This window comes from Eutrigla gurnardus (genome assembly GCF_963514095.1).
Source record: "Eutrigla gurnardus genome assembly, chromosome: 6".
Lineage (NCBI taxonomy): Eukaryota > Metazoa > Chordata > Actinopteri > Perciformes > Triglidae > Eutrigla > Eutrigla gurnardus.
Genome location: NC_139920.1, coordinates 4,400,146 through 4,420,757, shown reverse-complemented (window position 1 = coordinate 4,420,757; position 20,612 = coordinate 4,400,146). Strand labels below are relative to the sequence as shown.

The 20,612-nt window shown below is 43.3% G+C and overlaps 2 protein-coding genes across 3 annotated transcripts in view; both read right to left on the bottom strand.

The window, feature by feature from the left end:
• The window catches only part of trappc8 (trafficking protein particle complex subunit 8), a 28,637-nt gene extending 20,304 nt beyond the window's left edge, over nucleotides 1-8,333 (bottom strand). The window contains exons 1-5 of one of the 2 annotated variants that reach the window (XM_084011540.1): nucleotides 8,052-8,333; nucleotides 4,672-4,875; nucleotides 3,559-3,642; nucleotides 2,623-2,712; nucleotides 1,618-1,792 (exon numbers count right to left, since the gene is read on the bottom strand). In XM_084011540.1, coding sequence (XP_083867666.1) covers nucleotides 1,618-1,792; nucleotides 2,623-2,712; nucleotides 3,559-3,642; nucleotides 4,672-4,875; nucleotides 8,052-8,208 — 710 coding nt within the window. In that variant the 5' untranslated portion in view covers nucleotides 8,209-8,333. The remainder of the gene's footprint in view (nucleotides 1-1,617; nucleotides 1,793-2,622; nucleotides 2,713-3,558; nucleotides 3,643-4,671; nucleotides 4,876-8,051) is intronic. The other variant, XM_084011541.1, reaches the window with a different exon arrangement.
• Nucleotides 8,334-11,961: 3,628 nt separating this feature from the next.
• Nucleotides 11,962-19,583, bottom strand: commd2 (COMM domain containing 2). The gene is made up of 6 exons (XM_084011601.1): nucleotides 19,426-19,583; nucleotides 17,515-17,592; nucleotides 14,172-14,254; nucleotides 13,519-13,593; nucleotides 13,333-13,431; nucleotides 11,962-12,633 (listed from the first exon to the last, which is right to left on the bottom strand). Exons 1-6 carry the CDS (start codon nucleotides 19,490-19,492, stop codon nucleotides 12,424-12,426), a joined length of 612 nt encoding a protein of 203 aa, XP_083867727.1. The 5' UTR covers nucleotides 19,493-19,583; the 3' UTR covers nucleotides 11,962-12,423.
• Between the last annotated feature and the right edge of the window lie 1,029 nt (nucleotides 19,584-20,612).

Below are 20,612 nucleotides of genomic sequence, written 5' to 3'. Positions count from 1 at the left end.
TAAGCCACCTATCAATTCATTCATAAATCAATAATCATTTACATTAGGAGCGCCTCCGCGCAGCACAGTAGACTTGCTCTGCAAGACGCGCGGCCGCAACAATCCACGCCGCGCGCTCCCGCTACGTTCTTCTTCGTGTACTTTACGCGCTTGTTGTTCTGATGCCGTTCCGCCTCGTTTAACCACCACGATGTCGCTTTCTACTTTGAAAACACGGAAAGTTTACATTGTATTTTGATAAGCTGTTGCACTCTTCAGACTCGTGGTGTGAGCGGAACCGGACCGGAACCGGACCGGTGCATTTATAAGAAAAATGCCGCTGTGTGTCGCCGTCCAAAATCCGCTTTCCTCGCGCTGCCTGCTCGCACAGATCCGCTCGTGCGCACATTCGCTGATGCAGGTCGAGTGTTGTCGAGAAATAAATGCAGAGACGGCGCTCCTTAAAAACAACATCAAGCCATGCGTGTGAAGTATTAGGACGTGATGACGTATGTACAACCGGCTAACGGGCCAAAGCCCGTTTGGGCTGGAGCCGAGGCACGCTACTGATCGCACCCTTAGGCAGCCTATGTTAATAAAATAAGGATTGTTTTTGATAAGCTGTGGAACTCTGAGTTAACCTATTTCTACCTGAATTTCTATGAACTATTAAGCTGTTGAGTAAACCTATAACTTATATTTTACTTGATAAAATAAGACAATATATGCACTCATATGTCGTTGTAGTGTTTTACAGTATCTGTAGCTATTAATGTGATGCTCATCATTTTCCAGACATATTTTTCCGGCCCATAATTTCCATCAACCGGCACCTTAATAAGTCACTCTCTCCTTGTGATCTTGAATACACTCTGGTTGAACAAAAATGTTGAATGCAAATATAATAATTGCAGAATTGCAGACTGCTTGCTGTGCCACCTGACTTAATCCAACTGCACCAATACACCATCCCACGCGTCTCGTCTGTTTAGGGTTTTTACTTTCTGAAAAAAATTCTAGGGGAAACACTGTGTATATATATATATATATATATATATATATATAACAGCAATACCAAAAAATAACACTTGGACAGTAATATAACACAAATCTATACATGTACATGGTAGGCTTGGGCAGTATTGTGGTACACGAGGTATTTATGAATCACGGGGTATGATTTCCAAGTCATAAATGCAGACGCTGAGCTTTCTATGATGCTGTATTGATGTGATGTGATGTGGTGTAGGGACCAGCAAAGGCTGTCTCTATAGTGGAACAAAGCAGCTGAGCTCAGAGAGCTTTTGTTGCCTTAACAAGCTGATAGTTTATAGTAGTGATGTCAGTTTAGGTTAAAAACGTAGAAGCCACCAGCTGATCTAAATTGTTTTATCAGCGGCCTCTGCTCAGAAGAGCTGATCTCATTGATTATAAAGGGAGCTTGCCGTAGTGCACCCAGCATCACGGAGCATTTGTGATCGCCATAGTGCAACCTGTCTGAACAGCTCAATTGGTTAGTATGTTATTAATTAACCAACAGACTGCCTTGTGTAACTTCTCAAAAGCATCACAGAAGGTATGGAGCTATGAAACACAGATACGGCCCAAGCCTAGTGCAGAGTTCAGTCCCTTCAGTACCTCTGTTCTCCCCCCTGGCTCATGTCATGCAGTAAGACGTAGTACTTGAGCGTGTTGGGGATGAACCACTTGGGGTTGGTGCAGTCTCCACTGTGCTGAATCCGGTGCTGCTCCTGAGAAAGCTTGAGGAACTGCTCCACGGGGACGGCCTCAGTGGAGGACACCACCAGCAGGCCTGTCAGACCGGGACGTCAAGGACATACAACCATGTGGACCAATCAGAGAACAGCACTCCCACTCAGGCAGGAGGGCCCACGGGAATCACAGACTGCTACTTCTAATCCAAGTTCTCTAAAAAATATACATTCATTTTTTTAATATTACATTTTTAAATATTTTCAATAAAATAAACTCTGTATATCCGCATGTGTGGCCACTTTGTGGTACAACAACTCAGTCAGGAGCCCAAGCTGCTTCACAGCACAGAATCCCAAAGTTCCACATTTACAATGATTAAAATGACTTTTAAAGTTGTATCTAAATGTATTTTATTTAATTATTAACATATATTTTATTTTATATACAAATTTAAATAACATTTTATCATGTAGACTTTATTTTATCATGTAGGTATTTGTTTGCTCAGCCCTGAAAAGCAGTAATGTGGAAGATGAGCACACTACTTTCTACATTTACAGTATTTTCTGGTTTTGACTGAGCGAGACTCACCTCTGGGAAACGCTGACGTCACAAATCTATGCACCAATCAGGATTAAGTAACATTTCAGTCAAAATGTGATAACAATCGGGATTGTTTGCTTATTATTATCTAGGGAAATAGTTTACCAGGAAGAATGGAAGTACTGTTGACTATTCCTACTGCAGACATGCAATGAAAGGTTTCACTTTCATGTTTCCTCACCTTCCCCTTACAGAGGGACTCACACTGGAAGGAAGAGCACACGTTGTGCTGTAGTGAATGAATAGCACACAGTCAGTGATGTATTATAACAGCACCTGAGACACGGCAAAGTGACCGGACCACAGTGTGTGCTGGAAGGATACAGGCGAGGTAGTGATTGAGAAACTCATGGTCGGAGGCAGGCATTGACTGCAGGAAGTTCTCCCTGTAGGTTTCAAACCAGGGCGTGGTTGCTACAAACACAAAGACAAGATAAATCATTCAGTCATCCATCATCAGCAATGACTCTACTATGTAGCAGGAATACTATCTTTTCATATGCTCCAAATACTAATGTTCCTGTGGACAAAGTAGATGCACAAAGTAACATATGGCACTAAAGGACTGTAGCTGAGGGTTATGAGTTATATTTATGAAGGTAATACAATCATAGCTTGATGGAGAGAGGGAGGGAGAAAATATTAAATTATGAGTAACGTTATTACAGTGCTGGCTTTTAGACTATAGAGCTTCACAGTTCAAGATCAAATTTAAATATCATGCACCTCGAGAAATGATGACTCAAATGTAAATCAAAGGAGAAATAATATTCTTTCCTCATAAGCAATTATTTGTACTTAAGTTTATGAATGCACCAAGTATAGTATAATCACGATTCCCAATATTGTCCCGATAATCATCAAAACTAAAAGTTAAAACTCTTAAAATGTTTGTATTGCACCACAGATAAGACTTTAAATTAACATCGACTTTAGTTAAAAAAAACTAACTAATCTTAAATAATATGATCATAAATCATAAGGTCTCCCGTATAAATAAAGAATAAATAAATAAATGCATTTTTGTATGTTCCAAATCAGGCTGTATTTTTCACTTCTCACATGATCGTGAGTTAATACATCTGGCCCCTGGACAAAAATTATAGTTTCATAATCATCTCATATATATATTGTAACGCCACATTGTAACAAAGAGGAGAGACAGTGCAGCGACTGGACACTAGGAGGAAGGAAGCGTGGCCGGTGTGGCTGAGCTCAGGGGGCTAAAACTATCCACACACCAGCCGGGAGGCAGGATACCTGTGTGGTGCTTGGAGGTGCTGACTGCCAACAGTGTTTCTCTGCAGGCACTGTACCAGGGGGCGCTAGCATTGAGAGAGTGATCTGATAGGTGGAAGCAGACAGCCAGGGCTAATGTTAGCAACATCCTCCAACATTCCTTCAAGGTCTCTTCATTCAAAATGAGAATTTACAGATCAAGATCAAGGAAAGAAAAACAGGGAGGACAAGCATTATAGAGGTGAGGGCTTTCATTTTATCAACCATTACAGTTTTTGTACGAGAAATTAGAATTGCGTCATTGTCGTTTGAAGTAGAGAAGAAACAAAAAAGGTAATTTTGCTAATCAAATTCAGACTGCCAGCTCTGATAACTATCGGGCTGTGCTCTAGAGACTCTTATGGAATCACATTTTCTTCACTTTCTGTCTGGTTCAGTGGATTTGGAGCTAGAGATGCATAAAGGTTCTGCAATAATTACACTCGTTACTCGTGAGGGTTTTCTTTGTCTTTGTTAATAAAGCATTCTGGACATCATTTTTATCCCTAGATAGCTACTTTTAGGTTTCACTTCTGTCTAAAACCAGTCAAAATGATGGTGAAGTCTGAACCCTGTATTTGATTGTGTTTCTGTTAATAAAATGTTGCTTGGCAGATATATCGTTATAGGATTATTGATATTGGCAGTCTTATATCATTACAACACTATGTATATAAGAAGTGGATGTAGAGTTGATGACGTCACCCACTGGTTTATGTCCTATGGCTTGGAATTTTTGCAAAAAGTGAAGGAAGTTACCATATTTGGACGGCTGAGGAGCAACGGGTGGAGCTTTATAAATTCAAGGTCAAGTTTGCAGCTAAGTGTTTAATCTTAGTAAGCATCCCCTGCTTTCTGGTCTGGTGGACTCTAAATAGACCATAATGTACTAAATGAACTAGAGATTGAGATCATAAACTCATGTTTACAATGTTTACTGAGATAATACATCAAGAGAGAAGTATGATCATTTTCTCATAGACTTCGATACAATCAGAGAGGAGTTGCCCTCTGATGACTAGCGGAGAGAATGCAAGTTTAAGGCACTTCAGCGCTGGCTTCACTTTTCAGAACAGTAGGTTGCCGCCTGCTTACCACTGAAGTTGAGGTCATAGTCTCCTGCCGTTATCACGTTGTTGGCAGCACCCTCTTGTGGCTGGCAGGACAACACCACGTCATTGAGCAGCCGGCGCTGGGCGGGGCTGAACGCTGCTGTGCTTGGGCTCGTCACCACATTGTTCACACAGATGCGCAGGTTTTTCACAACTTGCACCTGGTTATTGGGGTCCCGGATGTGACCTAGAGACAAGACATTTAGTTATTGCTGTCAGCAGGATTCAGACATAAATTGTAGTTTGTATTACTAAAAGTAATTGATATAGCTGCATGTGGCGATTGTGGGTTCAAGCATTTTTGCCACAAGCAAGTTTCGTGCTTCACAAAGTCACCACAGATAGTTTAGTCTGGCTAAAGGAATGAGACATTCAACGACTACACATTAGTGCCAAATTGTTTTGACCGATATCCATCCATCCATCATCCATCCATCCATCCACCCGTCGTCTACCGCTTATCCTGTATTCAGGGTCGCGGGGGGCTGGAGCCGATCCAAGCTGACATTGGGCAAAGGCGGGGTTCAACCTGGACAGGTCGCCAGTAGGGGTGGGCAATATCATATCGTTCATGATAATACCGGTATATTTTTTGACCTGATAAAAAAAACATATTGTGATATTCTGATTGGTTGACGTAATAACGTCACACCGCTATGCTGTGGACGTACGCTCACATGCGCCATGCAGCGCAACCCAAGCAGCTCAACAACATTCAACAAGCATGAGTGAAAGCAAACATAGCTGAAAGCAATACTGTAGAAGAAGTTATCCCCAAAAAAGGAGCTACTCAGGGAGTTAATGCTGTTACAAACTAAAGTGACTACTGACTAAACTGAAACTTAACTGAGCAATATATACTTGTTTTTACTGAATATTTCAAGGCAAACTGTTAGGTTTACCCTGACAAATATAAGGATAACACTTATTTTGTTGCAATTGTATGTTCTTGAAATTAATAACAACCTATTATTTTTCAGTATTTTGTCATATCATCAAGTATATCGTTATTGCACAGGTCTTCTCTTCTTGGCCAGTAGAAACTCTTGGCAGGGCCATGTGGGTGCATGAACTGAACCAGTACATCTTCATCTGAAACATCTCTGATACTTCCTATCCACCATTTCTGATCATAACTCACATATTGTCTCATAGTGAGCATAGAGACAAACTGTTATTCAATATCAAACTTTGGAGACTTTTCTACTGTAATGTAAAATCTTTATGCTCAAATTAAGATTATTATTTGATTTGGTTGTGTAATTTATATACTTAAAGTATGACAAAATGTACAGTCTTCAATATTATGCTGTTTGTTCATGGTTTAAGACATTAAAAGCTGCTTTCAGCATGTTTAACTCACATTCAAGGACTTATTGCCTCTGTAACTACAACTGTACTACATTGTAATGTTTTCGTGAGGCTAAATTTATCAGTAGCATTTAGTCACATGTAAGTCTTTGGTAAATGGTAAAAACACAATTGAATTCCCCTGCTGCTGTTTACTAGTAGGCTGTTAGGACATGCAGTACCAAAACCGGCCACAAAACCCCCACCAATATCAGGATTTTAAAAAATCACTGCGACAAAATGAGGCAAAACACCCTCCCGATTTTTTAATATGATTTTAACAAGAATATGATCTTTCAAAAAAAGTAAGTTTGGACCTGATACTTGTCAGTTTTTTGGAATATGGCTCTGAAGTTGGGCAAAGATGTGTTTACTTCCATTTTTGAGCCTTAATATCTGTGAAACTAATCATCTGAGAGAGACCATATTTTGTAGAATGTTTAAGCTAACACCAGAGATAGAGGCAGTAGTGATAGAAGTCTTTTATCTGCAAAAATGGGAGCTCAGTCACTCTTCAAATGTACTACTTTATTTCAACAAGCCACATTTTAAGTACCTACCATACTAGGTTATCATCGAGCTACACCCCTGATATTCCAGGTCTGGAGGCTTTTAGTAACAGATATACACTGTAGAAAATTTAAAGGCCACAGGTGAGATAGTTTTGCTGTTTAAAAATGGCTTTTCAGAGTATGATGCCAAAAACCGTCTAAACTACCCTTGACTACCTTGTCTTTGTACTTGAATTTTTTCAGGACATTCTGAGATGGTCAGGTGGGAAGATTTTCAGAAATTTGATGAAATGACACGGAATGACCCTTAACTGTTTTTCAACTGTTTTTGTCCAAGAAGCTTTTTGTTGAAAACATTGAGCTAAACTCAATCAGACACATGGTGTGAGGGGTGTGGCTTTTTTCCAAACTCAACAACAGTGCCACCATCAGGCTGGTGGCAGTTATTTGGCCAAATTTCATGTTGTAGCTTTTTCCAAAAAAATGAATAACCTTTCAAAGTCCGACCCCCCTTAGTGACAGTTGCTAGGTCATACAAGTTGACAAAAGAAACATGGTGACACTGGTTCTGTGTACCCGGGTGCCACAGGGTGAAGTAGTCCTTTCAATCGATCACCCTGGCAAACAGGAGGACATAAAGAACCACTTATTGTGTAGAGAAGACTGGTCTAATCACAGTATCTGCATCAGTAGCGACAGTAGAAAAGGCATGGTGGTAGAGACCTGTCAATCAGCAGGTAGCCCCGCCCCTAAAGCAGGTAGCCCCGCCCCTAAAGCATCCCCACCGACTCTAAATGGACAATAATGTACTAAATGAACATCATGCTGGATTGAAGAAGATTTGAAACTAGAGATTGAGACCATAAACTGATGTTTACAGAGTAATACATCAAGAGAGAGTAGGGTCATTCGCCCCCTGGTGGCCAGAAGAGAGAATGCACGTTTAAGGCACTTCAGTTTGGCTTCACCCTTCAGAACCGGTGGCTGCCTCCCGTTTGGTACCAACGTTACTTGTCCTGCCCGTTACCGGGCCTTCTCTCGTCCTCTTCCGGCCGAGGCTCTCGTGTTGACATCGGCTTGTGACTTGCATCCTGGTCTTATAGAATTAATAGAAATCAGCTCTATTCATCCTCCTTGTCATCGTGGACTGCAACTAAAGCCTATTAGCCAATGGACGTACTGACTCTCGTAGATGTTTCTTGATAAAGGGACACCAGAGAAACCGAACAGTTAGCCGTCTGTCTGAAATGACTCCTTGAAACCGGCTTACAGCGGCTCAATGGTCAGGTGTCAGTCGGTCTTCTCAGATGTCAGTCTGGACTTCATCCCCCTCCGATCACAGTTGCTTAACGTTACACACAATCCGGTCTGCTAGCCGTCTGTTAGCGCTCAGCTAGCGCCAACTTCGCAGGTTAAATTTGCTGGTTACCCCCCCAAAGCTCCGTGTGGGACACCATGACACCGACAGGACTCACGGTGGCTCGGTAATAGTTGACCTTACCTTCGGACGTCAGTCGGCAGAAAGGCCGCAGCAGCTCCGCGAAATTCAGGTTGTTCTTGCGAGTCACTCTCTCCGCTTCGTCGCTACACAAGACGGCCACCATCGGGACGAACGAGTCCTGGACGAACTCCTGAACGGACTGCACACACTGGGCCATGTCGGCGCCGGGTGGACGCCCGCGAACACACGGAACCAAGTCAACTGTCCTGGGGAGGCAGAAAGCCCACTAGTTCATCTCACTGCTGCTACCGCTCCTCTCGTCGCAGACGGCAGCCATGTTGAATTCGCCAACCGACTTCCTGTGTGACGCTTAGACGATCAGGTGATGCCTGACGCCGACTTCCTTTTCCTCTCCACGCGCACAGCGTGCACGCGCAACAGAATTTTCTACTTTTTAACTCGTGGAAAAGTGATTTTACCACTATAGGTCTTCTTTTTAATTATTAAGAGTTGGAGGGTCATAATAACCAGGGATTGTGTAGAATGTTTGGTGCTATCCCCTCTGGAGTCTGTGTGCTGTTTAAATGTCAGCCAAGGGTTAATGTTCAACAGTTGCCCTTGTTATCTCCAACATATACACTCGAGAGGATTTCTGTTATTCTGGTAATAACAAACAAGAGATATTACATTAGCAAATGTGATTTCATATTGGAATTATAAGGCATTTTTACACAGAGATTCTGCCATAATCATGGAAAGGAGAGCCCTTGATACGCAGCGATCATCCCCGCTTGTGGCGTAACCAGAGGCGCTGTTTGTGAACAGGCAAGGCAGGCAACTGCTTGGGGCCCCGAGTTGCCAGGGGGCCCCCGAGACTCGGCCCGAGGGCTGTTTTATGAATGTTTAAAAAAATCAATTTGATACCCGCCACCCCCCCCCCCGCCGCCGCTGCCGCTAAAGACCACAATGGAAGACAGAATTAAAAAAGATACTTTTTTTTTCAACCGACCTCCTCATAAAAGGGTTAGGGTTAGGTATAGGGCTATTTAGTTAGTTATTATATTGGTTTTATTGTTCTTGACATTTATATATGCACATTTTGAATATAAAAAACGTTGGTTTCATACATCTTTCGTTGGCGTCAGATTATTTAGAAGATTATTATTGTTATTGTTTAGTCAGAAGGGCCCCACTGAAAATTTTGCTTGGGGCCCCAACAGACTCTAGAATCGCCTCTGGGCGTAACCGTGTCTTTTTTTACCGAAGCATCTGGGTTTGTGGAACCAGAGAGGCAGTGACGTACATAACACAATAGCGGTGCTGTCCGTTGGACGAATTAAATGAGCGTCGACTCGTAAATCCAATTAGCTCGAGCGCACCAAAACAACTCTGGCCCAAGGCGGCTGCAAGATGCCGGAAGGGGCAGACGCTCCGTGAACGACTCCAAGTAGAAAATGATATCGACTAATAACTCACGCAGACGGCTATCCTAGCTGTGATTGGCAGTCTCAAAGAGATGATGACGAAAATGTTCACTTCCCATCTTCAAAATGGGATATCAAACCTTATTGCACAAACACGATTTGGGTTTCTTAAAAGGATGTTCAGGTCGGCCCGGGTTCCTTCTGTGTGGAGTTTGCATGTTCTCCCCGTGTAAGCATGGGTTCTCTCCGGGTTCTCCGGCTTCCTCCCACAGTCCAAAGACATGCACGATGGGGATAGGTTAATTGGTGACTCTAAATTGCCCGTAGGTGTGAATGTGAGAGTGAATGGTTGTTTGTCTCTACATGTCGGCCCTGTGATAGACTGGCGTCCTGTCCAGGGTGTACCCTGCCTTCACCCAATGACAGCTGGGATCGGCTCCAGCCCCCCCCCCCCCCCCCGCAACCCTGAATACAGGATAAGCGGTAGACAATGGATGGATGGATGGAAAAGGATGTTCAATCCACAAAAATATTAGACTGGTAATAGACATGGTTCAATACAGAAACCAAATTGAGGATGATGGATTTTTTTTTTTCCACACTTCTACAAAGCACTGACTCTTTTTTTTTCAACAGCTACCTTGGAATTTACCTCACAAAAGACCAAAAGTGAAGTCAGACTCTGAATGTTGAAAATAGGATTAAGGAATGCTAGTCCAAGTTACATTCGTGGCTCAAAAGAGACCTCTCAATTCTTGGTGGAATATATCTAATTTCTATCTAGATGTATTTACCAGCCTATTCTAATGCCATTCCAAATAAACTGATCAAATAAATCAAACTAATCTAAACTTCCTTTGGGGAAACAAACAACATGAAGAAAAGTGATACGGTTGAAGACATAAAGGTGATGGATTTTGATTGGCTCAATGTAACTCTTAAAATGAATTTGATAAAATGTTGGATCAAAAATAGCAACTCCTTTTGGTTTTGTATTCCAAATCATATATTTAATACGATAAAGATTACGATTTCTTTTTAATTGCCTGTTATGAGAATTTCATAACACACACACACTTTTACCGAGTCTAAAGTAAAAAAATTGTGGGTTCAAGCATTTTTGCCACAAGCAAGTTTCGTGCTTCACAAAGTCACCACGGATAGTTTAGTCTGGCTAAAGGAATGAGACATTCAACGACTACACATTAGTGCCAAATTGTTTTGACCGATATCCATCCATCCATCCATCCATCCATCAATCCATCCATCCATCCATCCATCCATCCATCGTCTCCCGCTTATCCTGTGTTCAGGGTCGGGGGGGGGGGGGGGGGGGGGTGAATTGGGTGAAGGCAGGGTTCACCCAATTCACCCATTGAACCCTGCCTTCATTGGGTGAAGGCAGGGTTCACCCTGGACAGGTCGCCTGTAGGGGTGGGCCATATTGTTAGGACTCGTTATAATCAAAGGGAAAGAATATAATACATAATAATCCACGACGGGGAAATGTAGTTTATTGGAGAATGTAGTTTATGAGAGTACTATGAAAGGCGCTATAAATCCAAGTTATTATTATTATTATTAATGTAGTTTGAGTTGTCTTCTCCACTTAACTCATTGATCTGATAACATCAACAGAAATGAATTTAACAGGAATTGCAATTACATGCGAACTATATAGATCCTCTGAATTAGTCACAGTATCATTTTTTTTTTTATATTTTCAAATATGTGATCTGACAGGAGCCGGCCACTTTACCAAATGAACCCATATTTCTTTCTCGTGCTAGCCAGATAAAAGTATCAAACCACGTTATACATGTTCATGTTAAAATGCATCAGAATACAGGAAATGACAGCTACTCCATTCAAATTAGTCTGGAGGTTGTCAGGGACATTGCATTCTACATTTTTCTTTTGCTTCAGATGTCCATGTTAATGTGAATACAACCTATAATAAGAAAATATGAACCTTCCTATTTGTTGTTATGTTTTGAAATTTTGATGTAAAAATCCCAACATAGAATTCAAATGTGTTCTATAAATATATGCATCTGCCAACAATTATTATTTGAATGGCTTAGCATTGTATACATACATCATTACAAAGTACCTTTATACACGGCACATTAGGCTGCACTACACATTGTTATTGACCGGTTTAATAAGCAACACAATCTTATATGATATGTAATAGGGGGTCCCTCCACCGTGTCACTATCAGCCAAGGGGTCCTTGGCCTGAAAAACGTTGAAGACTGCTCTAGACTGTATATAAGAAGTGGACATCGTCATGGTGACATCACCACTGGTTCACAGACAACGGTTTTGAAGCCATGAGTTCAGCATTTTGACCGTCGCCATCTTGGAGTTCCTGCCACCAGTGAACAGAAGGGACCATCAGCTAGTCGAGCCTAAGTGAACTCATCGTCGTGTTCAGGAAACCCGTTACCAGGAGTAACCATGGTAACACTGGTCATAAAGGGTCAGTATGTGGAGTCCTAATGATGTTCAAAGTGTTCAAAGAAAATGACCTCGCACACAAGATATTAATAAATCACATTTTATACGTGGAAACGCTCGTACAAACAGTAGATGAGTCATATGATTTTGACCTTTTCGCTAAGCTGGATGTGGATCGACCAGAAAGTGTTGCTATGCAGCATCCGGACTGTTCCAGTCAAATGTTGACACAGATGTATTGTTCTCCAAGTCTTTCTGCCTTCACAACCACAAGAATGGCGTTTCATCTCGTCTTTCACCTGAATACAATATCGGCAGCACTGTAGCAAAATTATATACAATACTGTCAAAACCATCTGGCACATAGACAGACAGTCAGACAGACAGTCGGACAGACAGTCGGATAGACAGTCGGATAGACAGTCGGATAGACAGTCAGCTGGTTCCCCGTCCAGGAGCAGGTCGACATGCAGAGCAGGTCACTGCTTCATGGGTCTGGGTGTAAAGGCAGCGAGGTGGTCGTTCCACACAAAGCGACCCGGGGGCTTATTTGATGTTGCGGAAGATGCGGCGAGCATGGCTGGTTTTGATGGCGGCCAGAGCGGCCTCCAGAGTGGAGATGAGGTGCAGGAGGGTGCTGGGATCCGTCTGGAGAACCTTCCTGCTGGGGTCACTGCGGCTGTTGCAACCTCCCGTCAGGAGCAGACGCATCGTCAGCATGGGGATGACCTGCTGGCGGAGAGGACGGCTCGCCAACTAGCAGGAGGGAGGGAGGGAGGGAGGGAGCACAGCACGAGAGAAGAGAAGAAGAACCTGATCAACTTAATTAGGCTGTATAAGGATGCACACACACTAAATGCCAGGATGTGAAGTGACACACACACACACAAACACACTTGTACAGGAAGAAAGACACACACATACACACACATACACACACACACTTGTACAGAAAGACACACACACCTTTACAAAAAGAGACACACACACACACACACACACACACACACACACCTGTACAGAAAGACACACACACCTTTACAAAAAGAGACACACACACACACACACACACCTGTAGAGAAAGACACACACACACACACACACACACACACACACACACACACCTGTCGAGAGGACACACACACACACACACACACACACACACCTGTCGAGAGGACACACACACACACACACACACACACACACACACACACACACCTGTAGAGAAAGACACACACACACACACACACACACACACACACACACACACCTGTCGAGAGGACACACACACACACACACACACACACACACACACCTGTCGAGAGGACACACACACACACACACACACACACACACACACACACACACACACACACACACACACACACACACACACACACACACACACACACACACACACACACACACACACACCTGTCGAGAGGACACACACACCTGTACATCCAGTCTCCACTCCAGGTTGTGGTAGGCCGGCAGGTTGGAGGGCAGCTGGCTCAGGATGCTGCGGATCTGACTGCGGTGCTGCTGGTAGAGCTGCAACACAAAGCCTCACACACTCAGCACCACTCAAAGCGTACACCGCAAATCATCACCGCCAATCAATAAAAGAGAGTCAGTCACCTGTAGGAGGATCTGGTTCAGCTCTTCACCAAACCCCAAAACCAACACGGAGTCCAGGAAGTCCACTTCAGAAATCTACACAGTGACACGGGGAGAGGGGACTCAACACTAGAATGTACGCCACACCTGGGGGGGGGGGGGTGTTGTAGGGTTTCCTGATAGCACGGGGATCACACATCACTGAACGATCCGAACAGGGACAAGGTCCTAGTCCTGATCATTGATGCACTGGGATAGAGAGCAGCTCCACCATTAATGTGATATCCCTGCTTCTCCCTTTAAAAGGACGGAACGTCTCATAGAGTGGCAACATACAACTTTACCCCTTTGTGTTTCCAAGTGGTTGTCATGGAAACATCGGAATATAGCCGGGAGTTACGTTTCACCACTGCTCAAGTTAGAAAGGCCATCGCAAGAAAATGTGTTTCGATGATGAAGCGTATAACTGTCTATAGGGGTTTGTTTCTGGCTGCTCGTGTTAGTGTTAGCTAGCGTTGTTTAGATGATGAAACTCACAACAGTGGACGTTTGTTTTACACGCCGACACAGTGGCTCTCTGAGTAACCTGCTGCACACGGACAAGAAGCTGATCTGGTCTCAGGGATCTGGGTCAGTCTACTGCTGGAATGTGTCAAAGTGTGTGAGTGAGTCACCATGTGTTTGGAGCTCTCCATCATCAGGTACATGAGGCCTTCCACTCCATGCTGCACCATCTCCACAGGAACACACAGCTTCCCTGCAACAAGAGGCTCATTAAGCTTTCACTTTGACAGGAGAAGGAGAGTCAAAGCTGCATGATATGGAAACATGTCCCAGTGATGTATTCAGGAGGTATGAACTTAAACCACCCCTTAGTGACCCGACACCGTAGTCAAGTCCCAGTCCACCGTCCGCCCTTCAGGTTGCATCTGAAGACCGACGGCATCACAGCGGCTGAGACTCTCTGTCACATCTTAAAGACTTCTTCATCCTTCTTCTCCTGATTCAGAGGATCCAATTGATGGATCCTTAATGGCCCAACGTATCCCAAGATTCATTGCACATCAGTGACGATTTTAATCAACATGGCGTCTACAAGCGGATCAGCAGTCGCCACGCTCACCCGAAATCTATCATACGCCATTGGCAGCGATGGTGAAGCACATCCTCCATCATGACATGAAATACAAAGAATCAAATATGATATCTGGCTTAATTTTAATAAATGTTACCTCTTCTCTATGCTCTCGTCACCCACAGCTGGTTGCTAGGCGACGGGAAAAACATGCTCAGTTCAGCCTTTGTGGTCTTGAACCACATTGAGAGTGTAGGACACGTGACTGTCTCCTCAGAGACCTGCAGGGGGGGTGGGACGCTCCCTCACCCCCATCACCTTCAGTGCTGAACAAACTAATGCGTTTAATCCTGATTTAGATTCCCAAACCAAGCAGAGATTCCATATCTTGGTATGCTCTCTCACAGCATGATCAAATGTTAAAGGTCACATATTATACTGTTTTCATCAATTCACACAGCTGTCAGAGGTCCAACAACACTGTATTCAATATGCATTGCCCCAAACCCATCGGTGGTCCTGAATTTCAGCTGTCTAAAGGTTGCTCAAATGAGCTCTGCTGAGAACAGGCTGTTTCTGTGTCTGCACCTTTAAATGCTAATGAGGTCCGTCTGTCATCGCCTACTCGGAGAGACGGAGACGATGCCGCTTGCACTACGCGGCAGCATGCGGCAATGTTTACATGGATGTATGGCTATGGCTCGCCTATGTGGCTCAGGTGAAGTTGGGTCCCGTATGGTTGGGACAGATACTTTTACCAGGGTGAGTGTCGAGGCAAAGCCAGCTTTGTACTGTGTTACCAGGGTTTGGAATAACGCCGTTTAAAATAACGCCGTTAGGTAACGCCGTTATTTTTTCAGTAACGGGGTAATCTAACTAATTACTGTTTCCGTTGTTACAACGCCGTTATCGTTACTGAACGTTAAATGCGGTGCGTTACTATGAATTGAATATGTCGGTTGTCGGTTAAAAAAAAAAGTCAGGATCGTGTTCTGCTTGCGTGCCTGGTCTCGGCAGCCTGTTGTCCGTGGAGAAACGTGCAAACTTGCCGCGAGCTGGAGCCGGAGTTGGGGCTGCTGCTGGTCTGAGCGGCACGCGAGGGCCACGCGGGCCCCGGTGTCGGACGGGAATCCTGTGCAGCTGTGGAGCGCGGATGATGAAGACGGTGGTGATGGTGATGATGATGATGAACGGCCTGGCGGCTCGTGGAGGCACCGGGGTCTCGCCGTCATTATGTCTACTGCTGTGCGCTCAAGGGGGGGGGGGGGGCATTTTAATAGCGCATTTAATAGCGCATTTTAATCTGATCAGTTAACTGGTTTCAAGTTAATGGTCGGTCAAAAATATTTTTAGTTTTGGCCATCCCTAATTCGAAGAAGCAGCAGAGATGGCGAGTCCGGAGCAATCCGATGAAAAGTTGGCATTTTAAACGTGGAGATGTCTGTTCTACTCATTTCAACTGACTTGTGAAAACTGCTCAGAAAAATACAAATTCTTTGACATAAAGCAACGTTGTTGTTTTTTTTTACAGTAACGCAAATAGTTACTTTCCCTGGTAACTAGTTACTTTTATTATAAAGTAATTCAGTTACTAACTCAGTTACTTTTTGGAACAAGTAGTGAGTAACTATAACTAATTACGTTTTTAAAATAACGTTCCCAACACTGCTCGTTACTGAAGCAGCCCGATGTGAAGTGGTTAGCACACACATAGAAGCTAACACGGACCGTAGCCGTAAAAAAATAAAACGCAAGAGACCAGACCCGGACCGCCGTGCACGGTGCTCTGTCGGACACACGCCCCCGGGCTCCGTCCGACCGAAGGCAGCAGTGAAGACGCAGCAGTGAAGACGCAGCAGTGAAGACGCACCAGAGCGCGTGAGACAGAGGGAAGATTATCTCCAGCTTCACCTGCACAGGGATTTATTCACGGAGCACCAGCTGGATCACCCAGCGCCATGACCGGTAAGTTGGGCTGCACTCTCCGTGCACGCTGTGGGTCCGTGCGTGCTGTCTGCCCGTGCTCTCCGTACGAGTGCGTGCTCTCAGTGCACGCTATGGGTCTGTCGGTCTCCCGTGCTGTCTGTCCGTGATGTTGGTCCACACTCCCCATGCTTGCTGTCAGTCCGTGCCAGTCGGTGCTGCTGTCGGCCCGGGCTGTCAGTCCTGCTGGCGGTCTGTCCATGCTCTCCGTCAGTGCTCTCCGTGTGTCTCTCTGGTTGGCGCTGTCTGTCCGCTTTCTCCGTCCGCGCTGTCGGCTCTCAGCGCTGTGTTCGCAAAACGCCCCCCTTTGGGATCTCCTATCATCGTGCAGAGGAGTTTGGGCTTATGCAAATGACTCCTTTCATTACGTAAAGAAAGGAGCTGAATCTGAACAGCCTGTAGGAGCACCGTTTTACCAGAGGGTGGGCTGCAGAGACCATGCAGGAATTGCTTGTTTTCCTCATCCTGGGAGTTGGCAGGCTCAGGGAGGACCAGTTTATAGGTATAGAGACCAGAGAAAACCTGTTTTTCATAATAAGGCTCCTTTAACATTATCTGACAAACACCCTGAGTGGCTGTTGGATCCTAGCACACAGAAGTCCTGAGGACATCCCCCAGGTGGACCTGAGTGATGCACGTGTTATGAACTAGACGGATGGATGCTGAAGTGGAACACAACGTGCATGAGCTGATCACTGTAGCTTCTACTCCTCATTGATGAAGGGATATATACCAGAATGCCACCCACGCCTACTAAACACAGATTTCTAAAGAAACATGAACAATGAGAACACGGAGAGAAATATATATATATATATATATATATATATATATATATATATATATACACACACAGTGTGCATTTATCCAGATGGGCATCATGTTTGCCCATGACTAGTCCACACAGTGGACCAATCAGCTGCCTGGTAAGGAGGATGTAATGAAAGCTGTGGTCTTACTGGCTGCTCCCTCGTAGATTTTGGGACTGGTTCCTCTCCTTAAGAACTCCAGCGCTATGCGCCCGAACTCTCCGACCACTGAGGACAAACACAACATGGACACATTCACTGAATCAGTGTTCTCTGACCCAAACTGGGGAGAGTAGTATATTATATAACAGCACAGACCTTTAACTAAACAAACGCCCGCTGTGTTTCCAAAAATGAACAATCGTTTGCTTTTAAAGGAGTTGGACATCATGATCTCCAGCAGGAGAATCATACGGTGACTCGTGGGTGTGCATGCAAGTGTCTGTGAGTGAGCGACGGTGCAGCTCGGGGTCCGTCCACGGCTAATCTTACATTCGGCTGTAGGAAAACGCATAATCATCTGGTGCACGCTCAGACAGATGATAATTAAAGTGAGAAATAATGTACACCGACTCACATTTAAATAGCCCATTGTATGGACAGATGTGTAGTATACCGATGTATACTATACGTATGTGTACTATATAGATGTGTACTATATAGATGTGTACTATACCGATGTATACTATACGTATGTGTACTATATAGATGTGTATAGATGTGTATTATACCGATGTATACTATACGTATGTGTACTATACAGATGTGTACTATACGTATGAATACTATACAGATGTGTACTATATGTATGTGTACTATATAGATGTGTACTATACCGATGTATACTATACGTATGTGTACTATATAGATGTGTACTATATAGATGTGTACTATACAGATGTGTACTATACGTATGAATACTATACAGATGTGTACTATATGTATGTGTACTATACAGATGTGTACTCTAGGTATGTGTACTATACGGTGGTATACTATACGTATGTGTACTATATGGATGTGTACTATACGGAGGTGTACTACGGATGTGTACTATATGGATGTGTACATGTTTAGTTCAGCTCGAGTTACTGACTGGAATATGTAGTTTACCAAGTTTAGCAGTTTTTAGTAGGTGGAATTGCACTACAACATAAGTTCATCATATTTATTTGGATCAAATGTATTGTTATTTATTATTTATTTAAATGTAAATATATTTTTTATATTATATATTATTTATTACCCTGCCTTCGCCCAATGACAGCTGGGATCGGCTCCAGCCCCTCCGCGAGCCTGAATACAGGATAAGCGGTAGACGATGGATGGATGGATATTATTTTCATTTATTTATCTTGTTTTTTCATTTTTTTTCCAGTTGTATTATATTTAAATTTAAAGGAAATCCACTGTTAAAAAGACAAGTATTTTTAAAGTTCAATAAATGCATGTTTCCAAAAATCAATGAGTAATCCTGTTAATCGTGATCTCAATATTGACCAAAATAATCGGGATTCTGATTTTTGCCATAATCGAGCAGCCCTAATACATAATATACAGATGTGTACTATACGGATGAGTATCATACGTATGTATACTACTTCTATACAGATGGGTCGGTTTGTTACCTCATAACCTGCTTTGATGATAACAGTACATATAAATGATATTTTGGGGGCTTTGAGACAATGTATATACACATGCACAACTCTCATTGAATTAAAGTGATTAAGCATTTTACTGTGAAATAAAGTACAGTACATTATTTAGAGACTCTTTTACTATTTTCTTACCAGCATTCTGGGGCGACTGAGCATGCGCAGTAAACTCAAGCCTCGCACTGAGAAACTTGCTATTAGTAAACATCCGGGCACAAAGTCCACACAGTATGCACAACATACTCGCGTGTACACGATATTTAGTAGGAATAGTGTTTTATAATGCGACTCGAGCGATTCCAACTGTATATTGTGGCTGGTGTGCAATCAGCTGACAGTCAGCCGTTAATTGATAGAGGAGCCGACACGTTGTCACGGCCCTGATCCAGGACCAGTTACTGACCTGCGACGTCAACCTTCGGCAGGAAGGAGAGGTGTTCTTTATGGTCTTCAGACAAAACCAGCAGCATCCTGAACAAGCTACAGCGTCCGGAACAGTCCAGAACCAAACCGAACCATCAACCCGGAAACCCGCCTGGAACGTTTTTTCTATAACCCGCCCTACTTTACCTCCGATTGGCTGATCCTGCCTGATGCCTAAAACTGACCAATGGAAACAAAGGAGGCATCGTAACAGCCAATAAGAGGCAAAGGAGGGCGGGGTATACCGTCGCCTGGATCTTTCCTTCTTCTTCGGTGGTTGATGAACATTACTGCCCTCTTCTGGACTTAAACCTCGTATTTCTTGTTTTTTTCTTTATAAAATAAAAATGAATGAATTAATAATTAAATTATTTTTACGATCATACAGTTACTTAGAATATGACACTCTTAAATAAATATATATAATATGTATGAAACATCAATAACAATACAAAAACAATATTCATAAAATATAAAACAATTCCACGAACAGATGTCTTGATTAAAAAATAATATAGACCGTTCTTTTCTTCTGTTCATTCTTCTTCATCTTCATTCTTGCACTGGCTCAGATCATGAAAAACAACAAAATATGTTGCCATAACCACACAGACGACACAAGTTTACATAACAATATCACCAGGGGACTATAGTCCAATACCAGCACTGAATAGATGCACTGAGCAAATCAATGGATTGAACAGAATTGTGTTTTCAGAATTAGGACAGGATTTGGAAAAATGTGTCCATGCTTTTATCTTCAGCAGGCTCGACTACTGTAACGGTGTCTTTACAGGTCTCCCTAAAAAGTCCATCAGACAGCTGCAGTTCATTCAGAACGCTGCTGCTCGAGTCCTTATTAAGACCAGAACAGTGGATCACAGTACTCCGGTTCTCAGGTCTTAACACCAGATTCTTGTCTGTCAAAGTATTGACTTTAAAATACTACTGCTGGTTTCCAAAGCACTGAATGGTTTAGGGCAAAATACATTTCTGATCTTCTGCTTAGCTACGAACCATCCAGAAACTTCAAGTGCCCCCGTGCTACCTGTTGTTGTAGTTATAGCTAGTAGGGGACACTGGGATATGTAGTATCAGCGTGTTCCAAGCCAACGTGATCCTGGATAGCAAGACATTATTATTCTGATCCAGTTAAAACTTTTTTTT